At 38.8% G+C, this 24911-nt stretch overlaps 1 protein-coding gene across 1 annotated transcript; it reads left to right on the forward strand.

The window, feature by feature from the left end:
* Positions 1-12876: 12876 nt before the first annotated feature.
* On the forward strand, positions 12877-24749 carry rorca (RAR-related orphan receptor C a). The gene is made up of 10 exons (XM_067513717.1): positions 12877-13237; positions 18607-18692; positions 18818-18959; positions 19096-19533; positions 19657-19778; positions 20272-20404; positions 21232-21339; positions 21536-21646; positions 21977-22089; positions 22200-24749. The coding sequence occupies exons 1-10, from the start codon at positions 13231-13233 to the stop codon at positions 22359-22361; spliced, it is 1422 nt and encodes a 473-aa protein (XP_067369818.1). The 5' UTR covers positions 12877-13230; the 3' UTR covers positions 22362-24749.
* The last annotated feature ends 162 nt before the right edge of the window (positions 24750-24911 follow it).

Below are 24911 nucleotides of genomic sequence, written 5' to 3' on the forward strand. Positions count from 1 at the left end.
TATATTGCAGATGTACTTTGCTGAGATGTAAAAGTGCTGTAAATTGATGCAGCGTGACAGGACTTCAATCCAGGCTGTTCATGCTGTGTTGTTTTCTGTGCAAGTTTAAACATATATATGTTTGTCTTCACATCCAGGTGCTAGAAACCTACACTTCATGTAAGCAAATCACAACCTCAATTCAGTTTTTTAAACAGAATAAATAAGAAATGTCATAATCCCTATAATATGCATGATGCAGATGACCTAGATACCAAAGTGTATGACATATTTGTGCAACAATATTGTTGATGCAAGCAACAATGACATTATTGACATTATTAATGACATTATTGACATTATTAATGAACTTATTGCCCTAAAGTAATGCAATCAGCGTATTGTTAGTTGTGTCATTTGGGTTTCATGGGAGAAATGGAGATTGTGGTGCCTGAAGGCAGAAGAGACAAAGGCAGCTGCTGCTGCTCAGAACAACCAGGGTGTCCAATACGGGGTGATGATCATAATGGCCAGGAGTTTGTAGAGCTCCTCAGAAAATAGATGAGTTTGTCCAGGTTCTCCCTGTCTTCTGCTGTGTTTTTACTTCCACTTGGCTGAAGCCATAAAGCAGTTTGAGAAGTGACCTGCACACTCCAAAGGATCTTAGTCTCCTTGGCAGTTGGCTCTGCTATTTTTTATACAGGGCAGTGATATTGCTGTTTAGTTCAAATTTTTCTATATAGATATACACCAGGTTTTTATTCTGTATGTCTAGACACCACCAACTCCTCGGTCTAACTCTTGTGGCTAGAGGCCACTGAGCAAAGTCCTGGATAACAGTGGTGTTTACATCCTGGTTCCTGTCTGTGATGCACTCCACAGTAGCTGAGTCATAGTGTTGTAGGTGAAGTCTGATGAAGAGGCTGAGATGAATACAGTATGTGATAGACTCACTGGTCTGCACAGGCCTTGAGAATTCTGGAGCTGATGTCATCTGGACCTGCTGCCTTACTCATCCTTCTTCCATTTCCTCCCTTCACCATCCCTTCCACCACCTCAGCTTTGAGGGATTCTCAGGTCTCTTGCAGGCAGGCCTATGGTCTACATAGCGTTGTCACACCAGATTCCACACAAGTGATATATAAACCCATGTTTGCCCAGCATTTTAATAAAATGTTTTCTATTACTTTGTGTTGTGTGTGGATGTTTTTGATTGTTGGGGAAATTATGTGTTACGGGTGATGTCTTGAGCTGATTTGTGACTCTTCTCACCATTTTCATGTTCTCTCTGGATATTTCTTTTATTGCAGATTGTATGTCATGACTTTAGATCTTTCTTGTTCTCAGGAGAGAAAGATCTTACTTTGTTAAGCTTTGTTAAACTACGTTTCAAAAAACAAGAAAACATAGTTGCGATCCCACAGCAATTTAACATATATCCATTATCTGTAACGGGGGGAGGCTGGAACCTATCCCAGCTGCCATAGAGCGAGATTCACCAATTAACCTAACATGCATGTCTTTAGACTGTGGGAAGAAACCCTCACAAGCATGAAGAGATCATGCAAAGAAAGGCCATGACTGGCCAGGGCGTGAACCTGCAACCTTCTGTGCTGTGAAGACGCAGCGCTAACCACAACATCGTGCTGCCACATTTAAACATGTACTGGGATATTGATTACTTGTATTTTTTGGGGTGTATGACTTTCTGTCATATATAAAATCTAGATGATGAACTGAACATCTCCTCCTACCACACAGTACACACACACACACACACACACACACACACACTCCCATATTAATACACAACACATTCACATCACATGCATTGGTCTCTGCATGGACGTGATATATCCTGTGTGTGTGTGGCTGTAAATTTGTGTCAGTGTGTCAGGCCTGGTCCTGGTGATTAGCTGTGGTTCTGATGTGCTGTAACACAATGAGGGTTGGATTAATTGAAAAGCGAGCCTCCTCTGACCCATTATAGATCATTCACCGCGATACCTCTTATCTTGTGCCTTGTCTTACCACAGTCCACTGAGTGCATGACCGAAAGTGAGACCGACAGGACTGATACACAGCACTTTCCGTCTCTGTTTGACCACATCGCTCACCTGAATGTAAAATAATAATTTCTAGATTACCATTTGTTTACATTCACTCCACGTTCATAGCTTAGTTTAGACTTTTATACATACTATAGGATGCGAGTTACGTGTTACAAGAGGGCATTTAAAAAACAGATTAGTACGTGCAGAAGGTTAGCTTAGCTTATATTAGAAGTCTGGGAAGCAGCAATGTGGCTTTGTCCAAACGTAAAAAAGGCTTAACCTGTGTCACCCTACTTTATCTGGCTGTTATAGATACTGTATCATACAGACATAAGCAATATTCATGTTGTCATCTAGCTCTAAGTTTAAGGTTAAAGATACCATATATAATTTTATTTGTAATATTTAGCCAAAAATATGCTCCAAAACTGTTACTTTAAAGCTGAGAGATATTTTCAAAGCCCCCTGTCACCCAGTGAAATATACACAATACTAGATTCTTAAACACAATAACGACCATCTAAAGCCTTGGGAAGAGCATGGCAAAGCACGCAGAATGAGGGCTGAGCAGGGAAGATTGGATTGCTTTCAAAACCCAGACGTGTAAGATGTACAGAGCTCTGTTAGCAGAAATTAAAAATAGTATTCATAGTTATGTTTTCATTAGTAAAAAATAACAGTTCTAACATTTTCTTTGGATTAAAATGTGCTTTTTATATCTAAATTGGGAGGGGGTCCCTTTTCACCATCATTAGCTAGGAATGGGCACACAAAACACTGCACTTTCACATTGAAGGAGCAGCTTGAATTTGGAACTCAGAAGACAAAGAAGAAAAAAGAGTTTCAGTTTTTTAAGGATAGGATATTTAAAGATAATTTATCATAACCTGACAAATAATTATAAAAAAAAACAATAAGTAAAAGCTTTTGTCACTTTTTTTAATAGGGTGTAAACTGGTCACTCTTTGCATAGAAATACTCATAGCTACAGCTGCCTTCGTATTAGTGCTCAGTAAAACACAGTAGACGTTACAGTTTTAAAACACCAGCTTCACTATTTGTGAAGCAGCTATGAGAAATGTAATCAATTTTGATATTTTTTTTTACAAGACAAGAAATATTACCAGTTAACAGAAATCCTGATTATTTTTTAAAATAGCCTCATAACTTGTAACTTGATAGTTGAAATGGTCGTAGATGACACAGAACCTAATGGACAGGTTGTATGGAAGGACAGAGGCTCTCACACTTGGAAAGGGATGGGTGCAAGGTGGAGGTTGTTCAAATGGTTGCAATATGCAACCTCACTGCTAGATGCCACTAAATCTTGCATAACTGTGCCTTCAAGTTGCATGCAGTAGCTCTAAAATTGGAAAGAGGTGAGGGTATGGGCCATGAATATGAATATGACCGTGTAGCTTAAATGGTGGCAGTAAACATAACTGACTGGAGAAGTATTTCTTATTTCTAAAACTTTTTAAACTTTTCTGTGTCTTTGTTGTAAAATACTAAACACTATTGATGCAATATGTGTCTATGGGCATAGCTTCTTCAGGTCAAGTATCTATTACTTCATTATAAAGGGTTATATGTCCTCACAAATATAGGAATATAAGCATGGATTTGCCTTGATAAATCTACACCTCTGTTTGCATTATTATTTAGTGTCTCCTCCATTTGTGCATATCTGTACATACACAAAATGTACAGTATGTACAAACAGTTGTGTCTCAACATCCTATTCACTCCTCCATTCATCCCTGTCCCCTGCTTTATACAATAAAGAGGATAAAAATAACCATAGGATAAAGAGGGAAATGGTTTTACCATGTAGCAGATACAAAACACGTCGGAGCTGACTTTCCTCCTCTTTGTTTACATGCTCCATTATACTTACACAATGCCTGTTTCTGAAACCATTTCTCATTTCACATACTATAATGGCATGAGAAGTAAGGTAAAGCCAATCTCCTAGCTAGTTTGTTGGCTGTGATCAGAGCATGATGATTGCCTATATAAATGCCTATATAAATGGGAGCAACTCATAAGCCCACAATTCAGAAAACTGCAGATTCATTTTCCTGCAGTATATTATCAAGATTTTAATGCTACTCTAGTCTGAGTGAGTCAGAGAGCTATATAGATTAAATTACTTGATTGCAGCCACTAGTAATATGATTAGCTCCAGGTGTAACATTACAAGTTTTCCTTGATTGCCTCTGGGTTCTCACAGCTTGTTAGAGGAAATAGGTTCCCAAAGAAATCATCTAATTTCACCAGCTTTTGTTGAAATATATTGAAAAAGATGCCTCATTATCTGTTACCAGACCCACATTATGTTGCATGGGAACAGATGGTTTTCATGTCAAGAGCAGAGTTTTGTAAGCTTCACAGTGTTTGTGCAGGCTACAGCATTAAACAGTTTCTTTTTCTCAAGTAACTGGGAAACTCTCATGAAAAAAAAATTCATTTAATGTCTCTGTGTATTGACACTGGTCAGAGATTAAATTAAAGCTCATGGGGATGTCTCTAAATATTTATTTGGGGTTTATAAAGAGGCAATGTTAAGCCCATGGCAAAATTCCTCCATTAATCCAATTTGTGCATTTGACATTCAGCTGTACTATGTATATATTTTTATAATTCCTAGTGCTGTCACCAGTAATGGATTTCAATATATAATTTCACAAATTGAAAAAAGCACTTTATGAAACTGAGTTGCAGTAGAAGTTAGGAAGAATATCAAAAGCCACATAAAGAATAACTGAACATGGTTGAAAATGAGTTGTTTACTGGAGATACAAAATGTAGCTGTATGATACATAGCTGTATGAGATGTTTTGAATGTTTGGAGATGTATGAGACTATGAGATGTTTGGAAGAGACTAAGTGCAGGAGTAACACGTCCAGCCCAGCTCTAGGTCTCCCTTATATAGTGGGCATTAGTCCACTGCTGTGAAACTAAAAGAGAGAGAGAAGTCGAGAAAAAAGCTTCAAACTCAAATTGCTGCAATCGAATGACACCTTTCTTTATGCCAGAAGGCACCATAACAATCTATAAAGCCCTGCACTGGGCCATCTCCACCATAACACTGCTTTAATTGTGTGTTCAGTCTTGCTTTGAGAGAATATTAATGCCCAAATTCCCAAACACATGTGAATGAAATTATAATGCTTTTATTATGTTGTAATCACTGAGCTTCTGAAGAGGCCTCCAGCTGTGCCGGTGTTCATTATGTAAGGTTCTGGAGGTGCCGTCACGCTTCTCACCACCAGGGGTCGTTGTTTCGCCACAGGCATTTAAACCAATCCTCACCGCATGACTCTGATTACCACAGAGAGGGTAGAGGGGGAACATATAAAAACAAAGACATGTTTCTCATGCTGGGAAAAGAGACTGTTTTAAACTGACCAGAGAAAGTAAATAAAACAATCTACTGTACCTATGAAGCTTAGAGAGACAACGCGTTTGTTTTTTTTCCTAAATAAAAGAGGGAGAGCTAATAGGCACAACAGAGAGTGAATAGTGATTTAAACTATGCATTTTATTCTAAAAATACTGATTAATAGATTCATTTAGTTTGTCCAAGATCTTCAAGGAGAATTGGTTTGTTAAAATATCCCCTGACGTCTCTGAAATGCTGTTCTTTTTTTTAAGTGGTGAGAGGCTTTTTTGAACTTAGCACAACAATAAAGTATGATGTCTAATAATGCTTACTGGAAGGTATGAGGATGAATGAAGTATTACTGGCATGATCTCGGAAAGCCTCAGGGCTTGAGGATGGAGGAAAAATGAGGAACTGATGGATGATTAGAAGAAGTAGGCCATCAGACCAGTGAAAAGACAGAACAAGAAAAGCTGGAGGATAGAATGAAAGTAAAACTTGCTTCTCTGCACATCATGATTAAATATTATCAGACTTATGTCTTTTTTTATTTCTTGGCACTGGCTCTGTTTTTGTTTTTATCTATGTCTGTTTCAGGCCAAGAGTACAACAGAGAGAAATAGATGGTAAAAAGAAACATGTGGGAGGGAGGGGAGGAGGGAAAGCTTATGTGTCAACAACATAAAGGCTGAGATGCAGCCTGTAACATTGTTCTAAGGTAACAACTAGGGTGTGACAGTGTTCGGGTCTCATTTTGCTTGCGCATGCAGGTCATGCCTGCTCGTGGGTTCATGTAGACATGGGTCATGCTTTGGCAATTAGGTCAGAAACACATGGCCTATCATGCTGATTCATCAGGGATAAGTAAATCCTCAACAGCATGGCAGTGGCCCATATACAACATCACGATCATCTTAATACACCATTTACTGATACAATAGAAATTTGGGACACAGCCTTCTGTGAGCCTTGAGGACTAAATGATAATCTCTTACTGCAGGACTTACGTCTGAAGTTAAGTGATTATTTGTGATGTCTAAAAATGCTCATTTTATATAGGTATAATTGTATACACAATTGTATACAGTATGATACAATTTGTGATTGAAGAAAAAGCTGCAATAAATTATGTTTAAATCTACCATCCTGCTTTTGTTTAGAACACTTACACTTTGAATATGTTACAAAAAGGCCCCCCTGGTAAAACACAGGCTTTTATTTTAAGGGAAACAGAAAACTTTGATGTGCCAGCTCCATCTTCAGAAAAGTTAGGACATGATTTGTGAATCATCTGAAATCTATTTTTAACTGTAAATGACAACATATCAAATACTGAAACTAGATGTTCTATAAGGTGTGGGGAGGTTTAGCATTATTCAGATTTCTTAGTCTTAGTGTTAGATATGTTATCTGTATGCTATTTCTCAAATTCAGGCGTGATGTGATTTGCAAATTATTGCATTTCATTTTCCTTAAGGCCTACCAACTTTTCTAAAAATTTAGTTTGTATTTGTAATCAGCCTGAATATAAAAATAAGCCACTGTTGTGTGGAGAAACAATGTATGAAGTTTAAATGATCAATTATCAGATGTTTTTCATACGTTTTTGTTATCAAAACAATGTGAGTTTATTTGTTTGTTGCATTTTCTAAGTAAGAAGCTACTCAAGGGGCTTTAATGAGCACTGAAATATTAGCAATTACAATTTTTTTGCAGCATTCAATGATAACTGTGTTGCCTGCAGTAATTTTTCAAAAACTTTGGTATTATCTTTTGACAGGACATCTAGCTCACATATTGTCTTTTTATTTTGGAAATGGATGATGGTGTAATTACATTCATATTTAGCACAAAGAGCCATTCTTTATGCCTCTGCACACAGGACTGAAGAGAGACAAAGATGGGGCCCCAGGTCGGCACTTAAATAAAAGATGGTTTGTTAACACTCTGATTGCCACATGCCAAAAACACAAAGCAGTCACAAATTTAAGATTATTCAAGCATGTGTGATTTAAACTTTCCTATTATTTGAACACGTCAGTCATTATAATTTCAACAGTCAATAATTGTAGGAGCTCCCTCAGCTCCTTGTTGAAAGGTGTGACTGACTATAGTTGTACACAATTAATTGCCAGAGCAGCTGTCATTAGCAAATGAATCCCTTTTTTTTTTTCACAAAAACACAAATGTTTCCCTGTGTGTGTTGCAGGGACATAGTGTGACTAACAAGTACATGCCAACATGAAGAGCCACATATATTTGCATGCATAAACATACAACATACTGCTCTCATGGGTGAACATACATTGCCTCTTCATTGTACTGGCAGCAGTTGAAAGAAAACCCCTAAGATGTAGAATGTGTTTTTTCCAGACTACACTCTGTTAGAGGTAAACAGGTGTTCTCTGAAAGCCAATCTGGCATGAGAGGAAAACCTTGCTATGTGTGTGTGAGTGTGTGTCTTTGTGTGTGTTTATGTGTGTACCAATATATGTATGTGTGTCTTGCCACACGCCTGTGTGTGAGTCTTCGCACATATGTGTGCATTTGCGAGTGTTACTTCACCTCCAGGGCAGATGATTCATTACAGACAAACCATGGGTTCATGGGCCCGGCAAGGCTGTTGTCATGGAAGCAACTGTTGGAAAGAACAGATCTCCTTTCAGTATTATCCTCAGCTTGTTGGCTTCCTCTTTGTCTTTCTCTCTGTTTTACCTTATTGTCGTTCTCTGTGCACAGCTGTGTCTCTTCAGCTGATGTCTTTTTTCTCTCTCAGATCATTTGTTGCTCTCGTTAGTTTTCATCATGTGCTGATATGAAATTATTATGAAATTATTATGGACAGTAATAAAATAACACGCTAAAGTAGTCTTGAAACCACGCAACATATGCTGTTATGTTTAACAATTTTCCAGAGTAAGAAGCAGACTGGCTTCGGCAATGAATTTCCATGCTGACATATTTTTCTAGATTTTGTTGATCAGGCTTTGCTGAGCTTGGCATCTATTTTTTTCTGCTTTCCAGGAAACCTTAAGCTGGCTTTGGTCAACTGGATATGTAGGGTAAATGCATGTGAAGCAATGCATATACTGATTGGGATTTGTGTTTAAGAAATAATTGTGTAATGCTGTTGAGCCCTTTATTAGAAATCACTTGATATGTATGGAGTGTGTTTTCCTCATACTTGAACACACAGAATAGCATGTGCAGAACTCTAAGAATGTTGACAAACCCTACTTTTCCCCTCTTAAACAACACATTAAGTCAATCATATTGGTGGGCAGAAAATTGAATAATGACATTGCTCTGACAACATGTGTTGTAACCATTGAAATGTAGAGGGGATTAGCACCCAATTAGCAACGAAGTGACGGGTGAGGAGAACAACAGCAGATGGGAGTAATGACATACAGTATGAGGTAATGAACTAACACAAATGCTTTATTTTTGTCTCTTTGCTGTGACAAAACAGCCTGATTATTCAAAGATGACAGTGGAAATGAAGGGACTTACTCATAATCAATTTGAAGTCAACAATAAAGAAGATTTAGCAGTATTTTTACCTCACATTGAATGAAGGATCTAATCCTCTCTTCTTGAGAAGATAAATGAGTTCCACAAGGCTGTTACCCCTGGTCCTGATCCAGTTTTATTTAATATTCCTTTAAGACTCCATTTTTATTTCACAGACATAATCTCTGCCATAATCTCTTTGGAATCCTAGTATTATCTATCAGGCTGTCTAAACTGATGTTTATGCCTCTATCCTTATCAACCCTCAGTCACACCTCTGAAAATGCCTGTGGTCCCTCCTTCATGTCAGGACTGTCAGATGCCATATAATCAAGATGGAAGCAGAGCAATATCGACAGACAAGAGGACAAGCGATGTGTGTGGAAAGAGTGTGGACAGATACACCATGGTAAATGTCATGTTTAATTGGATGCCTATCCTTTAAATATTGCCTGTCAAGACTAAACAAACAGCATGACTTCTTGTGACAGGATGTGAAGCTAATGTGTACCTGAGGGTAATGAATTCAGCCATCTCTGGTGTCAACAGCTGCTGAAGAAGGACAAATACCCTGTCAAAAAAGATCTGAAGGGTACTCCTGTTTACTTCTTGTTTGTTTATTTAGCTCATTAGAAGTACAGTTCACCTTTTCATGAGCACTTTAGTCTAGACTGAAATATCTCAGCAAGTATCAAGTGGATTTAAATCATGTAATTTTGTGTTGATATTCATGAATTTAATAATAAGCTAATGTTAGCATGCAGACACACTAAGCTACGATGGAGAACACAATGAACGTCATACCTGCTAAACTTAAGCATGTTAGCATTATCACTGTGAGCATGGCTGTAGAATCCCTGTTGGTGCTGTGTTGTGGTCAGCTGTTTATACATGGTAGCAAACAAAATTGCATCCACCACTGACTTATACTGGTTTCAATGACATGTCCTGTTATTGGATATCTCCTTTTGCCTCCAGACATTGCCAGTAGAACTTGGGTGTATAGAGACATTAAAAATACAATGTAAAAACCTCATGAAGCATGCAGCTGTATCACAATCTCCTTACTGGGAAAGCAAGTTTGCTCAGTTGCTATTAAGATGATTCATTACAAACTTTTAACTTTAGAGACAAACAATAATTCTGAATTCCCTGTGAATATATATACAACACTAGTGGCCTCTGAGAACCAGTCCAACACAAGTCAGGGTTTCCTCAGACCGGGAGGGAGATGGGAATGATTATGACAAGTACAACAGGAGGAAAAGGAAGAGGCGCCCTTTATTTTGGCACACCAAACTATTGATGTGAACCCGGTGCAGGTGATAGGCACAAACCAGATTACAGCTACACAGAGAGTCCAAGTGAGAGAGATTAGTGGGCATTTGAAAGGGGAGAAGGGAGAGGGTTTAGCAGGATGAGAGCGAGGAGAGAAGAGAGGATTATGGAAGCCAGAGCCTGGATCCTAAAATAATCCTCTCAGTATACTGGGCTTTATGCACCGTGAGGCAGAGGCCTGTTTGAGCTATTACATTGTCAATGCGTTCATGTGCCGCACTTTGAAGATGCACAAATAACTTCTGACAATGTGATTATTTTCACCTTAGGTACCTCTTTTTTAGTGGTGTGGAAATATTTGATTTCTTCTTATACTTATGTCTATTTAGCCCAACACAAACAGTGTAAACACACACACACACACACACACACACACACACACACTCAGGCACGCATACACCCACTAGAAGTGTGTTTATTCCATCTGACTTAATCTGCAAAGCTGTTTGGGAGCTACGTGCCTGTACATGTATGTGAAACTCTAGGCGCCTCCTTCTTTCCATGCTCCATGTTCTAATTTGGGTATTGCCATGGTTACATAAGATTCAGGGTCAGGAGGTCAGTGACGTTGCCGGCGAACACCGGATGGATGTGTGGCTGCTTTGTGGCGGCAGAGGGACACACTGAGAGACATAATATAGCCCGAGAAAGACGGTAGATGAAGATCAGGAAGGAAATCATGAGACTGATAAAAGCACATAAATGAGAGGAACAGGAAGTTTACAGCCATAGAATATATTAAAACAAAACACTAGTGGGCTTTTCCCAGTATTGTACAATGAGGAAAAGCGATACAGTGTTGATTTACATTTATGTTCTTTTTTTTTTATATGGGCAGAACCCTTAGAAAAATAGAGATAAAAGATGCCATATGTGTGCTCAAGCAGAAAGATGAACAATAAAACAAGGTGGTACTGAGATAATATATGTAGAAGGAAGAGATGTCATATAGAAGTGAGTCAGGACAAAAGCATTTAGTGGAAAAAGCCAAGGGGAGATTCACCACTCATGCAAACCAGAAAGGCAAGAGAGGGAGGGGTGTGAAACCTCTGTTGCTCCACTAACCTACTTACCATAATCTCTCTCTTCTCCTCATTTCATAACTGTGCCTAAGTTACATGATACATTGGTCAGTAAGCACAGACTTGCAAATCAAATATTTTCATCTGCACTGTTCTTGATTGTTTTGGTTTTTGCCACAAGAGTTTGCCAATTGATCAGACAATTAATCAATCAATCAATCAAAATGTATTTATATAGCAACTTTTAGGCTTTACCTTAGAGGGCTTTATATTAGAGGTAATATTGCACATAGGAGAAAATGCATATAAAAAACATGAGGGCAATGGGACATAAAAGTCAGTCAGACTAATGCAATAATGCACACAAATAAAGACCAAAAACGAATTAAAGATTAAAACATACATAAAACACATAGGCAATGGTAAATTAAATTTAAAAGAGAAAAATGACAAAATAGAGGAAAAGAAAGTATCTACTGTTTCTTCCCTAGATAGAAGAAATTGATTGAACACTGGGATCAATTAAGCATTCTGTTTCAGTTATCTTACAATATTTCAGAAAATAAATCATAAAGCACAACCCAGCACAACAGCTCATGACCCCACTTCAGTCCTCGTTCACAGACAGTGCTGTTAATCCAGTGATAGTAATGTTCAATGTGCCATTTAACCAAAAGGAATAATAGGTGTGGCCAAATAGGTATCATGACATTTCCTGCTCTCTATTTTGTAATAGATAGTGCCTAATTGTTTATCTGTAGAATAATATACTTTGTCTTAATTCTAGCAGACCTGTGAGCCCAAAGTTTTTATGTTTCAGAATTACTAATGAAAGACGCATGTCTCTTAAAACAGCGGTGGGACACAGTAACACTGAAACAACCTTAGGTGAAATAATCAGCTGTTTTGCTCCAACTATAACATGTTTCCCTCTGTTTTGGGTTATAGCATATGGTTTCCATTGTCCTGACTATTTTATAAAACATCACGTTATCACAAAGCTTTTTAGTTTCCTTCACTGGTTAAAATTCATATCATTGAGCCTAATCTGGTTTCAGATACTAGAATCTGAAATCTTTCCTCAGCAAACACCCTGTTTATTTCCTATGATTCATATCAAACAGTGTTTTCACCAGCCTTGTTATTACTGAGTGGAACTGCGAATAAACTTAAAAATAAAAGGATAAATCTAAGCTTACTTATGCGGCCAGGATGCCAGAACTGTCTATTTTTCTGGTGTTTATAGTGTATGAAAATATGTCAAAACATTAGTAGAACCCTGATTATAAAGCTCCACTCCAATAGTCTAAGTGTGGTCATTGTATTACGGGTTCCATAAAGATATTTTGAAATAACCAAAACATAATCACCTTTTATTTTCAATAGAAAGCAGAGAAGAATAAAAATAAAGCATCTTTGTAGTGGAAATAAAACTAAATACAGGTTCCCACGCTGTGTGACTGTCAGTCTGAACTGACACACTGCCACACTTTCCCACGCACGCGAGAGCCTCCTTAAAGCGCGCGAGGAGGGGGCGCGCGTTGGCTCACGGGGCACGAGGCGGGCGGTCCGCGACGTGAGGATCATGTGTAGTCCACGCGCCGAAAGTAGGTTAGATCGAGCCGCAGAGCAGGAAAAAGCTGGGCGCTCAGGAGCTGCTGCGTTATTACTTTCAGGGGGTGTATCACATCAGCATCTCTGAGGCTGCGCGGAGCGGGCGGACAGTCTCTCACTGAAGCAATACTTCACTTTTCATGTATGCTTAAGGTCGACGCGAAGGAAGAACATTAAGAAAACCCATATGAGGATTTGCTGCTGTGAGAGTTTTCAGCTGCTCCGGTTGGGAGCGAACCACTTCGCGCTGCCCTCAGTGCCCCTCGGCTTCATTTCCACCGGGAGTTTTATGACTCGAAGAGTCGGTTAGATTTCACCGCCGAGATGAGAGGTGAGTTTGGGAGCGTTGGAAGATTTGTTGCAATGCGTTTTTGACAACCGGGCATGTTGTTATTGGATAAAAAAACAAAAACAAAAACAAAAAACAACAACTTCTTAGTCACATGAAGCCGCTGCTGTGAGTCCGAAGTGCGTAGATTGCAGGCACTAGATTAAACCACAGATTGCAAACCACGGGACAATCAAAATCAGTTCTTAGGTTTTTGTAAATGTACATTACAAGTATTTCACATCTGGGCCACATCTTTCACATCTTGTTTTTACACCTAATGGTCACGCCATATAATATTTTAAAGTGGATTATAACAAGTATAGCACAGATCTGCACCCTTTTCTATATAAATGACTAAACGTGGATGGTTAGTCATTTGCATGTAAAACATTTCTAGATTTTCACTTGTGACAACAATAATAGGTTGCGACAGTTGTTAGGCTGCTTATTTCTCCAATGAGAGACTATAGTTATGTAAGAGAGAGGGGGGAGGGAGGGGGAGCGGAGGGATTCAGAGGCTGACGAACCACACGAAATCTGTTGGCAAGGACTTTTTTGTGGATTTATTTATTTTTTGTTAGATTTTTTTCCGACTGTTTGTTTTACTGTAACTTCTTTTACTGTAACTGGTTACTTCTATAGTTCTAGTGTTTGCATTCTAGCCCTGTTCTTTTCTTTAAAAGGTTAATGATTTCATGTGCTTTAAAGCAATGACGAGTGTCTTCAGTTTTACTGTTGGTGTTCATCTGCCAGCGTGTTTTTGTTTTCAGCATCAGCAGTATGGCGGTCAGGGTGAGGAGGACGGGGTTAGAGACAGAGACAGAGGCGCTCCATTGACCTAGTTCTGTCATTGAGCATTACAGCAAGTATGGGTGTGGGAGTGAAGGTGCATGATATGTAGTATAATTAATTAAGAAAAATATTGATCATTTAAAAGTTGTCAGGGAACGCTCTTTCTCTTTGGGATACTGGAGGGGATGCAACTAATGCATTTTGCAAAGATGGTTGGCCGCTCAATAGTTCCATTCACAAAAACATTACTTTTTGTATAGTACTATGACAAATTATGAGATGTGGAAACATCTTTTCATATGTGTGACGTATGTTGTTATATTTAGAATCATTTGATTTGAGCTTTGCAGGACTGTCACAAGCAGGATATGGGCACAGCAAGCCCACATTTAACCATGAAGCACAGCGGGGCCCAGTTAAGCTCAGTTTCCTCTATCAGCTAAGGTTACTTACATCTACCACAATGTATGTCAGTCAAGTCAAATAAAACTTATCAATCAGATTTTGTAAAAGTAAACTGTATTGTTTGGTAAGTAACAACACTTTTGTGCTTGTTATTTTTCCGGGATATTCAAATAAAAATTGTTGCTTTAGCAGGTTAGACAGGTGTGATGCATTCCCTTCAAATAGGCAATCGTCTTTACATTACTCGCAGTGCACATACAGTAGCTTGCAGAGCTGAAGCTTTGCAAGTTGGAGTTCAGGTACTCCAGGATCAAAGGTACAGTAGCAGTAAAGAGGAAAGGTAACTCTCTACCTCTCACTCTCTCTCTAACACTGCTGGTTCAAAGCCACTATCGGTTGAGCAGCGTTGCTGCCTTGGGGACACAGTGATCTACAGTATGTGTCAAGGTGTCCTTTTTCTCTGACAACTGCTTGCTAATATTCCCTTCTCCGCATCTAAGGTTTTAATTCTTCACCTAGCCTTTGTGTAAGTACGCAAAGAAGCAAACATAGATAAATGCCTTTTTATACCTTAGTTCCCTTTACAACACAATAAATCACACAAAAAGCTCATGTCGTTTTGATAGGCTGTTTCTGTTTACCAATCGGTGCTGAGGATAATTGACATAAAGTGACATAATTTATTTGATAAAATAATTTTAATTCAAGTTCTGCTGCATAACTTCTTGTGGTTTGGAGCAGACTGTGAACCGAGTTCCTCAGTCCGGTTTTACTTGTGGTGGAGAGGTTTTGGGTTTTTCTGGTGAATGGGGAGGGCTTATTATGTGCAGTGTGAGGCCTGGATTCCTGACACAGTGTTGGGTGCATGTGGAATAGTGAACCCAATTTACAGGATTTGTGAGAGTTTTTTTTTTTTTTTTTTGGTCAAGATATAATTTAGTTTATTTTTAATTGTGGGATAATCTATAGTATAAAACACAATTTATGCAAGACAAAGAAAGATTAAGAAATTCAAATATAAATTACTGAAAGTGAAAGTCCAACTGGTTTGGCTGACAGCTATACTGCTAAACACCTATCTGGAAATTTACATACTGTAAAGCATTTCAGGAAAATGTTGTGAAAGAAAATAATTATCAAAATATCCCATAAATGTTATGTTGTTTTTTGTAAAATTTCTGTATTTTATATGATGTGTGTCTCTTATTTGCCACTTTTTATGCCATGTCTACACTGTAACATTGCTGGCTTCTAGTTAAAAGCTGTAAACATTTATTTAACTTAAGACTTATCCCTGTGTTTGGCTAAATAATTTCTTGTAATTCAGAAATTCTAATACAGTGGCTCAGTGTCACTGTACGACACTAAAACTATTTAGTTGCCACAGTTAAAAGATATGCATGACACATGTCTCTGCAATGGATACTAATACCTCTCATTCCACCACTATTGCATAGTGTGAGTAATTAAACATCAAGTGCATTTTTAACAAGTTTGAGGATAGTGTCAAGACATATTTATATTATCTACATTTTCTAGGTAAGCCAATGGGGAAAGAAATAAAGACAACTCAGTCGTTACTTTTGACATATAGCTCTACAGAAAACGGATGACAGGTGAGAATGACAAACAGAGGACACGGCTGTATAGTTAATTAAAAAACTTTCAACTTGACTATGCAAGCCATTCTCTGTTCTTTATTCCTCCCACACATGCCCCAGATGCCCACTAAAATGAAGGTTAAGTATACAGTATGTCAGGTAAATGTAAAGTGCAAGGTAAATAGGACCTTGGACTCTGTCTGATTAGCTGGGAAGAGAGAGCAAAGTCTCCCTAGCTGTGGATTTACAGCACTGATGAAGAAAAGTGCTGGCCATCATGAACACTGACACACTGACTGATGCAGAATTTACTTTTTTGATTTTAAAGGTGCTTAAAGTGACTATAGATGTAAACAGATTAAAAAAAAGTTTCAAGAATTATGATTTTGTCTAAAATGTAGAATTTGTTTTGTTTAAATATAATACTTGTACAGATGTTACAAGTATTGAAACAAGCATAAGTGGTGGTATCCTTTTTCTTAGATCACAGATTCATGGAAAGCAATGAAAATAAGGCTAGTGTTGTTCCAATCTATGCAGCAACACTGTACGGTATACAAAAAGCGCAGACCAGAGTGTTTTAGCTGTCTGAAAACAGTGCAATAACTGGGACACACATTGTTGATAGGACAATAAGTCCTATGTTGTGAATTGTACAACCTTTATTTGCTTAAAGACCCCAGTAGAAGGAATCGCTGAGCAGGCAACTGCACCAGGGTAAAAATAGCTTTATGGTCTATCTCAAACACAGCTGAAATTTCACTCAATTCTTGACATGCTGCAACAAGTGGAGAGCTACTATTAGCTACATCTGTTCCCCTTGCCCCAGCTTACTGTACTACATGTTTTTAGAAATATTTCCAGTCCATGTCTAGGAGACTTCCAGTGGGGAGGTTTGACCCTGTCAGTCATTCATCTCTAAGTAATCAAACCCTATGTCTTCCAAATCATAACAAGTCTTCAACTCCCTACACTACCTTTACTTAAAGACTGAGTCAAATTGGGTTCCAACTTAAATCTTGCAAAAAAACACATTGTTTTTCTAATGAGGTTGCCACTAGCGCACCCCCTTTGCTAAGGTTGAAAACTGTGTCAGTGGAGCAGCTCCTGCTCTCCGGGCCTGACTGTGCTGCTCAGCTGACTGGCAGGTGAGGTGGCAAGTCACAGGCAAATCCTCTCTCTCAGCAGCCAATTGGAGCCTAGAAGGAGAGGAAGGATCGGCATACCGTTGCCAGGACAACCACCTTTGAATGAGTGTGTTCGTGGAATGCGGCCAGACGTCAGTTATATAACCCTGTGAAGGGTGGGGGTGAGGCTCTAAAGGGGGAATGAAAAAGGGAGAAACAGAGAAAGGGATTTTTCCCAATGCCCTTCATTTATTAATTTATTTATTTATATCCCCAACCATGACACTCAAATATTGTATCTGCAGTGCTCTAAGTGTTTGTAAGTCATAATTTTCGCGATAATGCCAGCTACTAACCTCTTTCTCTTCACCTCAGTGTGTGACGCATTTCAACCCCCACGCACCCTGACTCATGTGATTAGTTGGTTGTGAGTAGTTTATGAAAGAGCCTTTAGAAAACAGCAATTTGCTGGAGAGCTGTGAAGGCTATTTAAAGCCTTTGCTGCTTTATAGGTTTCCTAATACCCTGTGTGACCCAACAAAAGTGATTTAGGGGCTGTTTTTGGCCCAAGCCAAATCAAATCTTGTACACATTCTACACAGCAACGGTCAGTTTTAGTCGTTTTGTGGGTTACAATTGTAGGTCTTACAGAATTTAGCACAGCAGTGTGCTCTTTGTTAACCTTCTAAAATTTTGTTCATCCTGAAAGATGAGTGGCAGAGAGAGAGAGGGACAGCCGTGAAACTTTATAACCCCAGGCCTCAGTTAAAGCAGTTGAGGTGTCTATTATGGGCTTAGTAGGCCCAGTTACTTAGAAGAACATAATGAAAAGAACAGGCAGTTGAATCATTTCATATTATTACAAATCTGTCTCTTTTCTGCATTTCAAATTTTTTAATCAGCATATTTTTGTGCAACATGATGATTGTCTCATCTATGTCCAATTTGAGTGAACAAAAGCTGTCTAAAATAAATATTGTTTTGATATACACTGCCCACTTCAATTCATATGGCCCAGGTGTTTTATTGGCAATAAAGAAGTCAGCATGATAGGCCTAAAAAGCAAATGTTGAATGTTCCTGCAAGCAGCGCATAAATATCACTATAATGCACCGCTTCTGGAAAGTGGCCAAATGTGTCTTTTTGCTGTTGTTTTTTTGTTTTTTGTAAATGGTAACATTGCGGGCGATTGCATACGGGGCAAGGAGCCAAACCAGGAGCAGGATAATGTTTGCATTTTTCCTTGAGAAATGAGTTTTAACATTTGTTTTGTGTGTTATCAGAGTCATTATGCAATGATAGCAAATAGCATATTATTCGTGTCTATTTCTTACCACCTAGCTAAGTACACTGTGTAAAACAGTTGTACGTTTTGAGTTTAATCCATTTGTATCTATTACCGTGTATTTTACAATTTTTTTTAATCCTGCATCTTTCTCTCCAGCTCAAATACAGGTGATTCCTTGTAAGATTTGTGGGGATAAGTCATCAGGGATTCACTATGGTGTCATCACATGTGAAGGCTGCAAGGTAACTTATTAAATCTTCTCCAGATTGTTACAGTGATAAAGTGACTGTGTGTTTATATTTACAACAAGCAAATAGCTGATCACATTGTTTTCCACTATTTCATGTTATCTGTCTTGTATCTGCAGGGTTTTTTTCGACGCAGTAAGCAGAACAATGCCATGTACTCCTGCTCAAGACAGAGAAACTGTCTAATTGACCGAACCAACCGTAACCGCTGTCAGCACTGCAGGCTACAGAAGTGTCTTCGTCTCGGCATGAGCCGTGATGGTGAGTTTAAATACTTAATCTAGATGTAATTGACTCAGTTTCATCTCTTTGCTTATCACAGTACATGAGTAATGTTATCACTTAAACCATACCCTCTTGAATTATTAATTTTTGTTTTTACAACTGTCTGTTACAGCGGTAAAGTTTGGCCGAATGTCGAAAAAGCAGCGCGACAGCCTGTATGCCGAGGTCAAGAAGCACCAGCAGTCTCAGGAGTGTGGGGGGGGCGATGTCCATGAGGTGGACAGTGACATGGCTGACCATGGCTGCACCTACAGAAGAGGTTCCAACACAGCGCTCAGCGATCTGGAAGACATCACCGTGCTGCCAGAAGGCCTCCTCTTTGACCTGCCACTCACCCCAGAAGATGGGGCTGATTACTGTAACCTGGGCATGCTCGGCAGCACTGCAGGCAGCAGCTCGTCCTCTCAGAGTTCACCAGAACAGACCAACTTGGACTTTGTAGACAGCAACCACAACTTCAAGCACGAGTACCAGCTTTTGCACGAATCTGGACTCTTCTCACATGCTATCCTCAACCCCCTCCCCGATGGCTGCTCCCTGCTTGAGATAGGTCAGAATGCACCTAGTAAAAACTGAAATATTTTGAAATATAACAACACTCTTGCATTTAGTGTGCTTTTCATAAAAGAAAGCTATGTTTTAAGAGAACTGTCAAATGTTTGTCTTTGTTTAGAGTGTGTAACTCAGAGTGTGGTGAAGTCCCATATTGAGACAAGTCAGTACAGCACAGAGGAGTTGAATAGAATGGCATGGACCTTGTATAGCCCTGAGGAGACACGCTCATACCAGACTAAGGTATTTGGGACATTTAATAACCACCAACATATGACCGTAGAGGCCATTTATTAACATTTTAAGAATTGAGACCTATAAAATCTGAAACCTTGGATGTTTGAAATTTGTTTAATGTAAAATCTAATTACTGCCACAATTACAAACATTGCCCTGTTATGCAGCGTATAGAGACAATTGTTTCACGTTTTTAACCTTACATAAATATCAATAGTAAAAAATATGGAGAAAAGTTTCCAAACAAAACAGACAGCTTCCTTTCTTATTACCATACCTTATTCTGTCAGGTTGCACTAGTAGACAAGTTTGGAAATTGGAGGCCATACTTCTAATAAAGATACAGAAAATTTGATCAACCATCCTGTAAGGTCATAATGTGTTTAGGAGTAATCAGATACCGCAACCAGATAATCACCAGAGTCACCAGAGAATAATGTTTGATGCCAGGTGTTGTGGCTCTCACAAAAGGCTTTCTGTCTTGTGCTGTTTCTTTCAGTCAGCTGAGGTGATGTGGCAACAATGTGCCATTCACATCAGCAATGCAATCCAGTATGTGGTAGAGTTTGCAAAACGCATCTCCGGCTTCATGGACCTCTGTCAGAACGATCAGATTATTCTACTCAAAGCAGGTCAGTGCATGACACAGTGTACATCCTGTCAGTGGGTGGGAGAAGGAGTCGGGTTGAATCTACAAAATGTGCCTCTAGCAAGATAACTAAGCTAATGTGTTTACGTTTATTACTTTGTTCTTAGCCCTTTGCTCCGACAAAGACAGCTGTTGTCATATGTACATTATATTAAGTGGAGGTTAACATCAGAGTTCAAATTTTACATGTATGCAGAGTGACTTGAAAAGGCACATAGTTGTTCTGTTTGTTAATTGTGGGTAGTCTGGTTTTAGTCACGCAACTTGTCTGATTATGATACTCAACACATGACCTGTATATCATATGCATTGGAATTTGCATAAAGTTCCGTGAGAGCCAAAACAATCAGTCAGCAGCAGAGTCAATACATTAGATTTATAGCTTTGAGAGACAGCAAAGATATTTTACTTCCTCATTATTTGAAGATGAAGGAAACAAAGGTGCTCACAAATAGTTCTTTCTATCAAGGCACTGAAATAGACTTAATTAGATGCTTAGAAACCCACACCCATAGGAGATCTGCTACACCTGACGTTTGAGTGACAGAAAATGATAACTGATGATTGATTACCAGCCACTGTTTTCACTTCACTATTTTGCAAAATACTCCACCTAGTTCTGTTTCATGTAGTTTTGGCTAGCTGCCTGCAATATCCAGGTCAAATGCAAACCTATTAATCGTAGATGAGGGTTAGATTATATTTTCCTATTGAATATAGAGGTTCTTCAGCCCAAAAGTTATTTGAATGTGACCTTGCTGCTAAGCTTTTGTTTTGAATTTTTTCCCCCCTTTTTGTGTATGTTTACAGGCTGCATGGATGTTCTTCTGATCCGTATGTGTCGGGCATATAACCCCATCAATAACACTTTGCTCTTTGATGGAAAGTTTGCCACTGCTCAGCTTTTCAAAGCACTTGGTGAGTCAGGACAACTGTTATCTCTCTCTTTAACATCTGGAGATAATGTTTCAGTGTTTACTAACACATGATGAAAGACTGAGCAGGGGATTTTATCTGCTATTCTGTCAGATTTCTGTGTGTTTCATCTATGTTAAAATCATCACCATCAGTAAGTTTCTGTTTTAATGGTGACTAATTTCCTTCTTCTCCCTAGGCTGTGAGGACCTTGTGAATGCTGTGTTTGACTTAGCTAAGAACCTGAGCCGTATACAGATGTCTGATGAAGAGATCGCTCTCTTCACTGCTGCTGTGCTGCTCTCACCAGGTAATATTCCTCTGTAAGATGTTCTGCATCAGACATGGAAATTCACTTTGTTATTTACACTGAAACTAAATTGGTGAAATAAATATATACAGTAAGTGTTGTAATATTATAGACATTTGCAGTATTTAAAGCTCTTATCTCGAGGGTTGAAATCCGCACACACCTGCTAAAAGGGAAGTTAGGGAAATCAGCAATTGTGAAACACGATTCCTACACTTTTAAATTGGTTCATAAATTTGTAACTATATAAAGATGATATATTATAAGATAATTTAACAAATCTCATTGCCAAAACTAATAACATCATCTTGCCACTATCATTTCCTGTAGACCGACCCTGCCTCACAGATGTTCAGAAGATAAAGAAGCTGCAAGAGAAAGTCTATGTGGCTCTTCAGCGCTGCTTACAAAAAGGAGGGGCATCGGAAGAGAAACTAGCTAAGGTACTAATCCTGCTGCACTGTTGTGCAAGTTTGGTGAACACAGCTAAAATGATGATTTGCTAAACTGTGGTATTTCTTAATGTGTGTCCCTTTTTGTGTGTCTCTTCTAGATGGTGTCCAAGCTTCCTGTAATGAAGTCAATTTGCAACCTTCACATTGACAAACTGGAATTTTTCCATTTGGTTCATCCTGAGACAGCGTATACATTTCCTCCTCTCTATAGGGAGGTTTTTGGCAGTGAAATCAGCTTCCCAGACTCCACAGAGGGCTAACACTGTTTAGCTAAATAACATGATTCCAATAGAAATATTGAGGTGTATGGAGGGAGATAACAATGTGGCAACCAGCTGAGGCAAACCAACCAGCAGCTCAAATGACAATCCTACATGCTACACTAGACACACTCTTCTCACCTCTGAACTCCCACCCCTGTGGAGTAGCTTACACTGCCCTGCAAGCCAGTCCTTTCAGCTACAGCGTAACACTACAGGAGCTGTTGCTGGGTTTTCAGTGCATGTTACCTCTTTTTAAGGGAGTTTAAGAGTAGCCTACATAATTTATATGTCATTTTGTTCTACAAGAAGACCTTAAACCTCACATGAAGGTAAAATCCTTTCTAATATACAATTGAATTTCGCAGTTCTCTCAGTTCCTGTAAGCTATTGTTGAATGTACCCCCTTTCCCTCAACCGTTGAGCACAGTCATAGGCTTGATAATGAATGTACATATTGAAATCCTCACCCACTTAGTGGAGCTTGGCAGTAATGGTGCCTGTTGTCTGTTTAGTAACAGTTTATTGTTTCAACCAAGACATTTGATAGCACCCATCTTTTGCAGTGAAACATATGAACAAACTGTTTAAAGGGACCATGATCAAACTCAAACAGGGTTTTTTTCAAAGCTGTGTGACTCATTGGCAGTGTGTGCTGCCAGACATGTGCACTCAGAGCACAAAACATAGCACTTAATACTGATGTTTGTAGGTGTTTTACTAACACACCCTCAGACACAGATGTAAATGAGTGCTTTATTTTTTTTATTGCAATCAATGACCTCAGTCCTGATACCTTTTTCCTTTGCAGATGCCACTTAAAGTGAGAGTGAAATAATCACAGGAGTATTGCAATATTATATATGGCATTAAGCACCAAGATGAAGTTTTCATTCAGAATTACTGTAAGTGAAGAGGATGAGGCTAATGTGCTCGTGCTCAGGTCTCAGATATTGCCTGCCCAAATGCTGGGCTCTGTTAACCTAGTAGATAAGTAACACTTATGAGTCCTTGTCACAACTCCTGGCACAAGATTTTACGGGTTTGCACTCAGAGTGCCATCTATGAAAGTTGTGTTAAAACATGTAACAAATCTTTGCAATATGCTTCAATTGCAGAAAGGTCACATGAACAAGATTCTGGGCAGTCAGTACCTATGGGGTTATCATTTAGGAGCAACTGGACCTGTCACACCTTAGTTCCCCTCTACAGAGGTGTACTATCCCCAGCACTGTCCCCAGGTCGTAAGACTTTAGCATTAAAGAAAACAATGTTTGAAGTTGTAATGTGACATTAATTATATTGCTCCATATACTGCTAGGCAAAAGGATATGAGTGGATAGGTGGTTGATGATGTTATTTTAGCCCCTTAGACATCACTTAGAGGTGAATTAGCATCTGCACCAACTCTTGGGATTGAGCAGATAAGGTGTTCTCTGGAGAATCTGCTATTCCTTATTCCCCACTCCCTTACTACCTCACCCTACTCAAACACTATATAGCACAGAGCCATCAGCTACCCCCCTGAGTTAGTATTCATAAAATATATAGCATTGGTTGTTAAATCTATTGGTGGCCAGTTGTAACTAAGCTATATTTTATTTTGCTTATCAAACTTGATAGAAGGAAAAGCAAGCTGAAAGGCTGGAGCTACACAAACCTATAGAAGTCCACTCTGAGTGCTTTTCTGTCATTTGAGAACAGTTCAGGCCTTTAGGTCCAGGACGTCCTACATAGATACAGATCTATCTGAAGTCAAGTCTCTGCAGACACATAGAGGTGTGTCCAAATGAAACCTTTAGCTACAAAGTAGGGGATCAAATGTCGAGTTTACACGAAAGGAATAGTTTTAATCTAACAAAAACAGACTTTTAAAGAGGTTTTTCTTTATCGCTCTAAGACAATTACATTATTTAGTGGATGTCTCTTTATTGCCAGTTCTGAATTGCACTGCAGGGACAGTGCTTTTCACTATAAATCATGTCATCTCACACAGTAACATAGTATGACGGGGTATTGGTTATCTTTCTGTGGGTACGCTGAACAGTAGCATGGTGTGCTTGTGCAATATTGTCTTTTCCATTGTTTTAAGTGTGTTGGGCCTTTGTTGCCATGTACAGTAAAGATTTTCATTAGCACTCCAGCACAGTTAACAGCACAACAAAACAATGCTATTTAGAATATAATGTACCAAATAGTACACAGCCAACTATTACCCAGGTCAGCTATCAGCTGACATGGTAAGGAGACACTTGCAGATTGTAATAAAGTGCAATACTTTGTTAAATTCAAGAATGTTATATGCCTGTTTCAAAAGATTTAGTATACCTTACTTTATAGTTTTTATAGGCCTAAAATCTGTCCAAGGGACAGTACTGAATATCTGCACTTACATTTCTGTTTAGAGTTACTCAGGGAGATAGCTGGGCTCTCTGTCCTACAGTGTCTGCAGTTATTCTAGCTGGCAAGACACCTTGCACCAACATAGAAGACCTTAAAACCTTGATCACTGTGTACAGTATGTGTTCTTGTGAATTATAGAAGTATCAA

This window comes from Channa argus, chromosome 8 (genome assembly GCF_033026475.1).
Source record: "Channa argus isolate prfri chromosome 8, Channa argus male v1.0, whole genome shotgun sequence".
Lineage (NCBI taxonomy): Eukaryota > Metazoa > Chordata > Actinopteri > Anabantiformes > Channidae > Channa > Channa argus.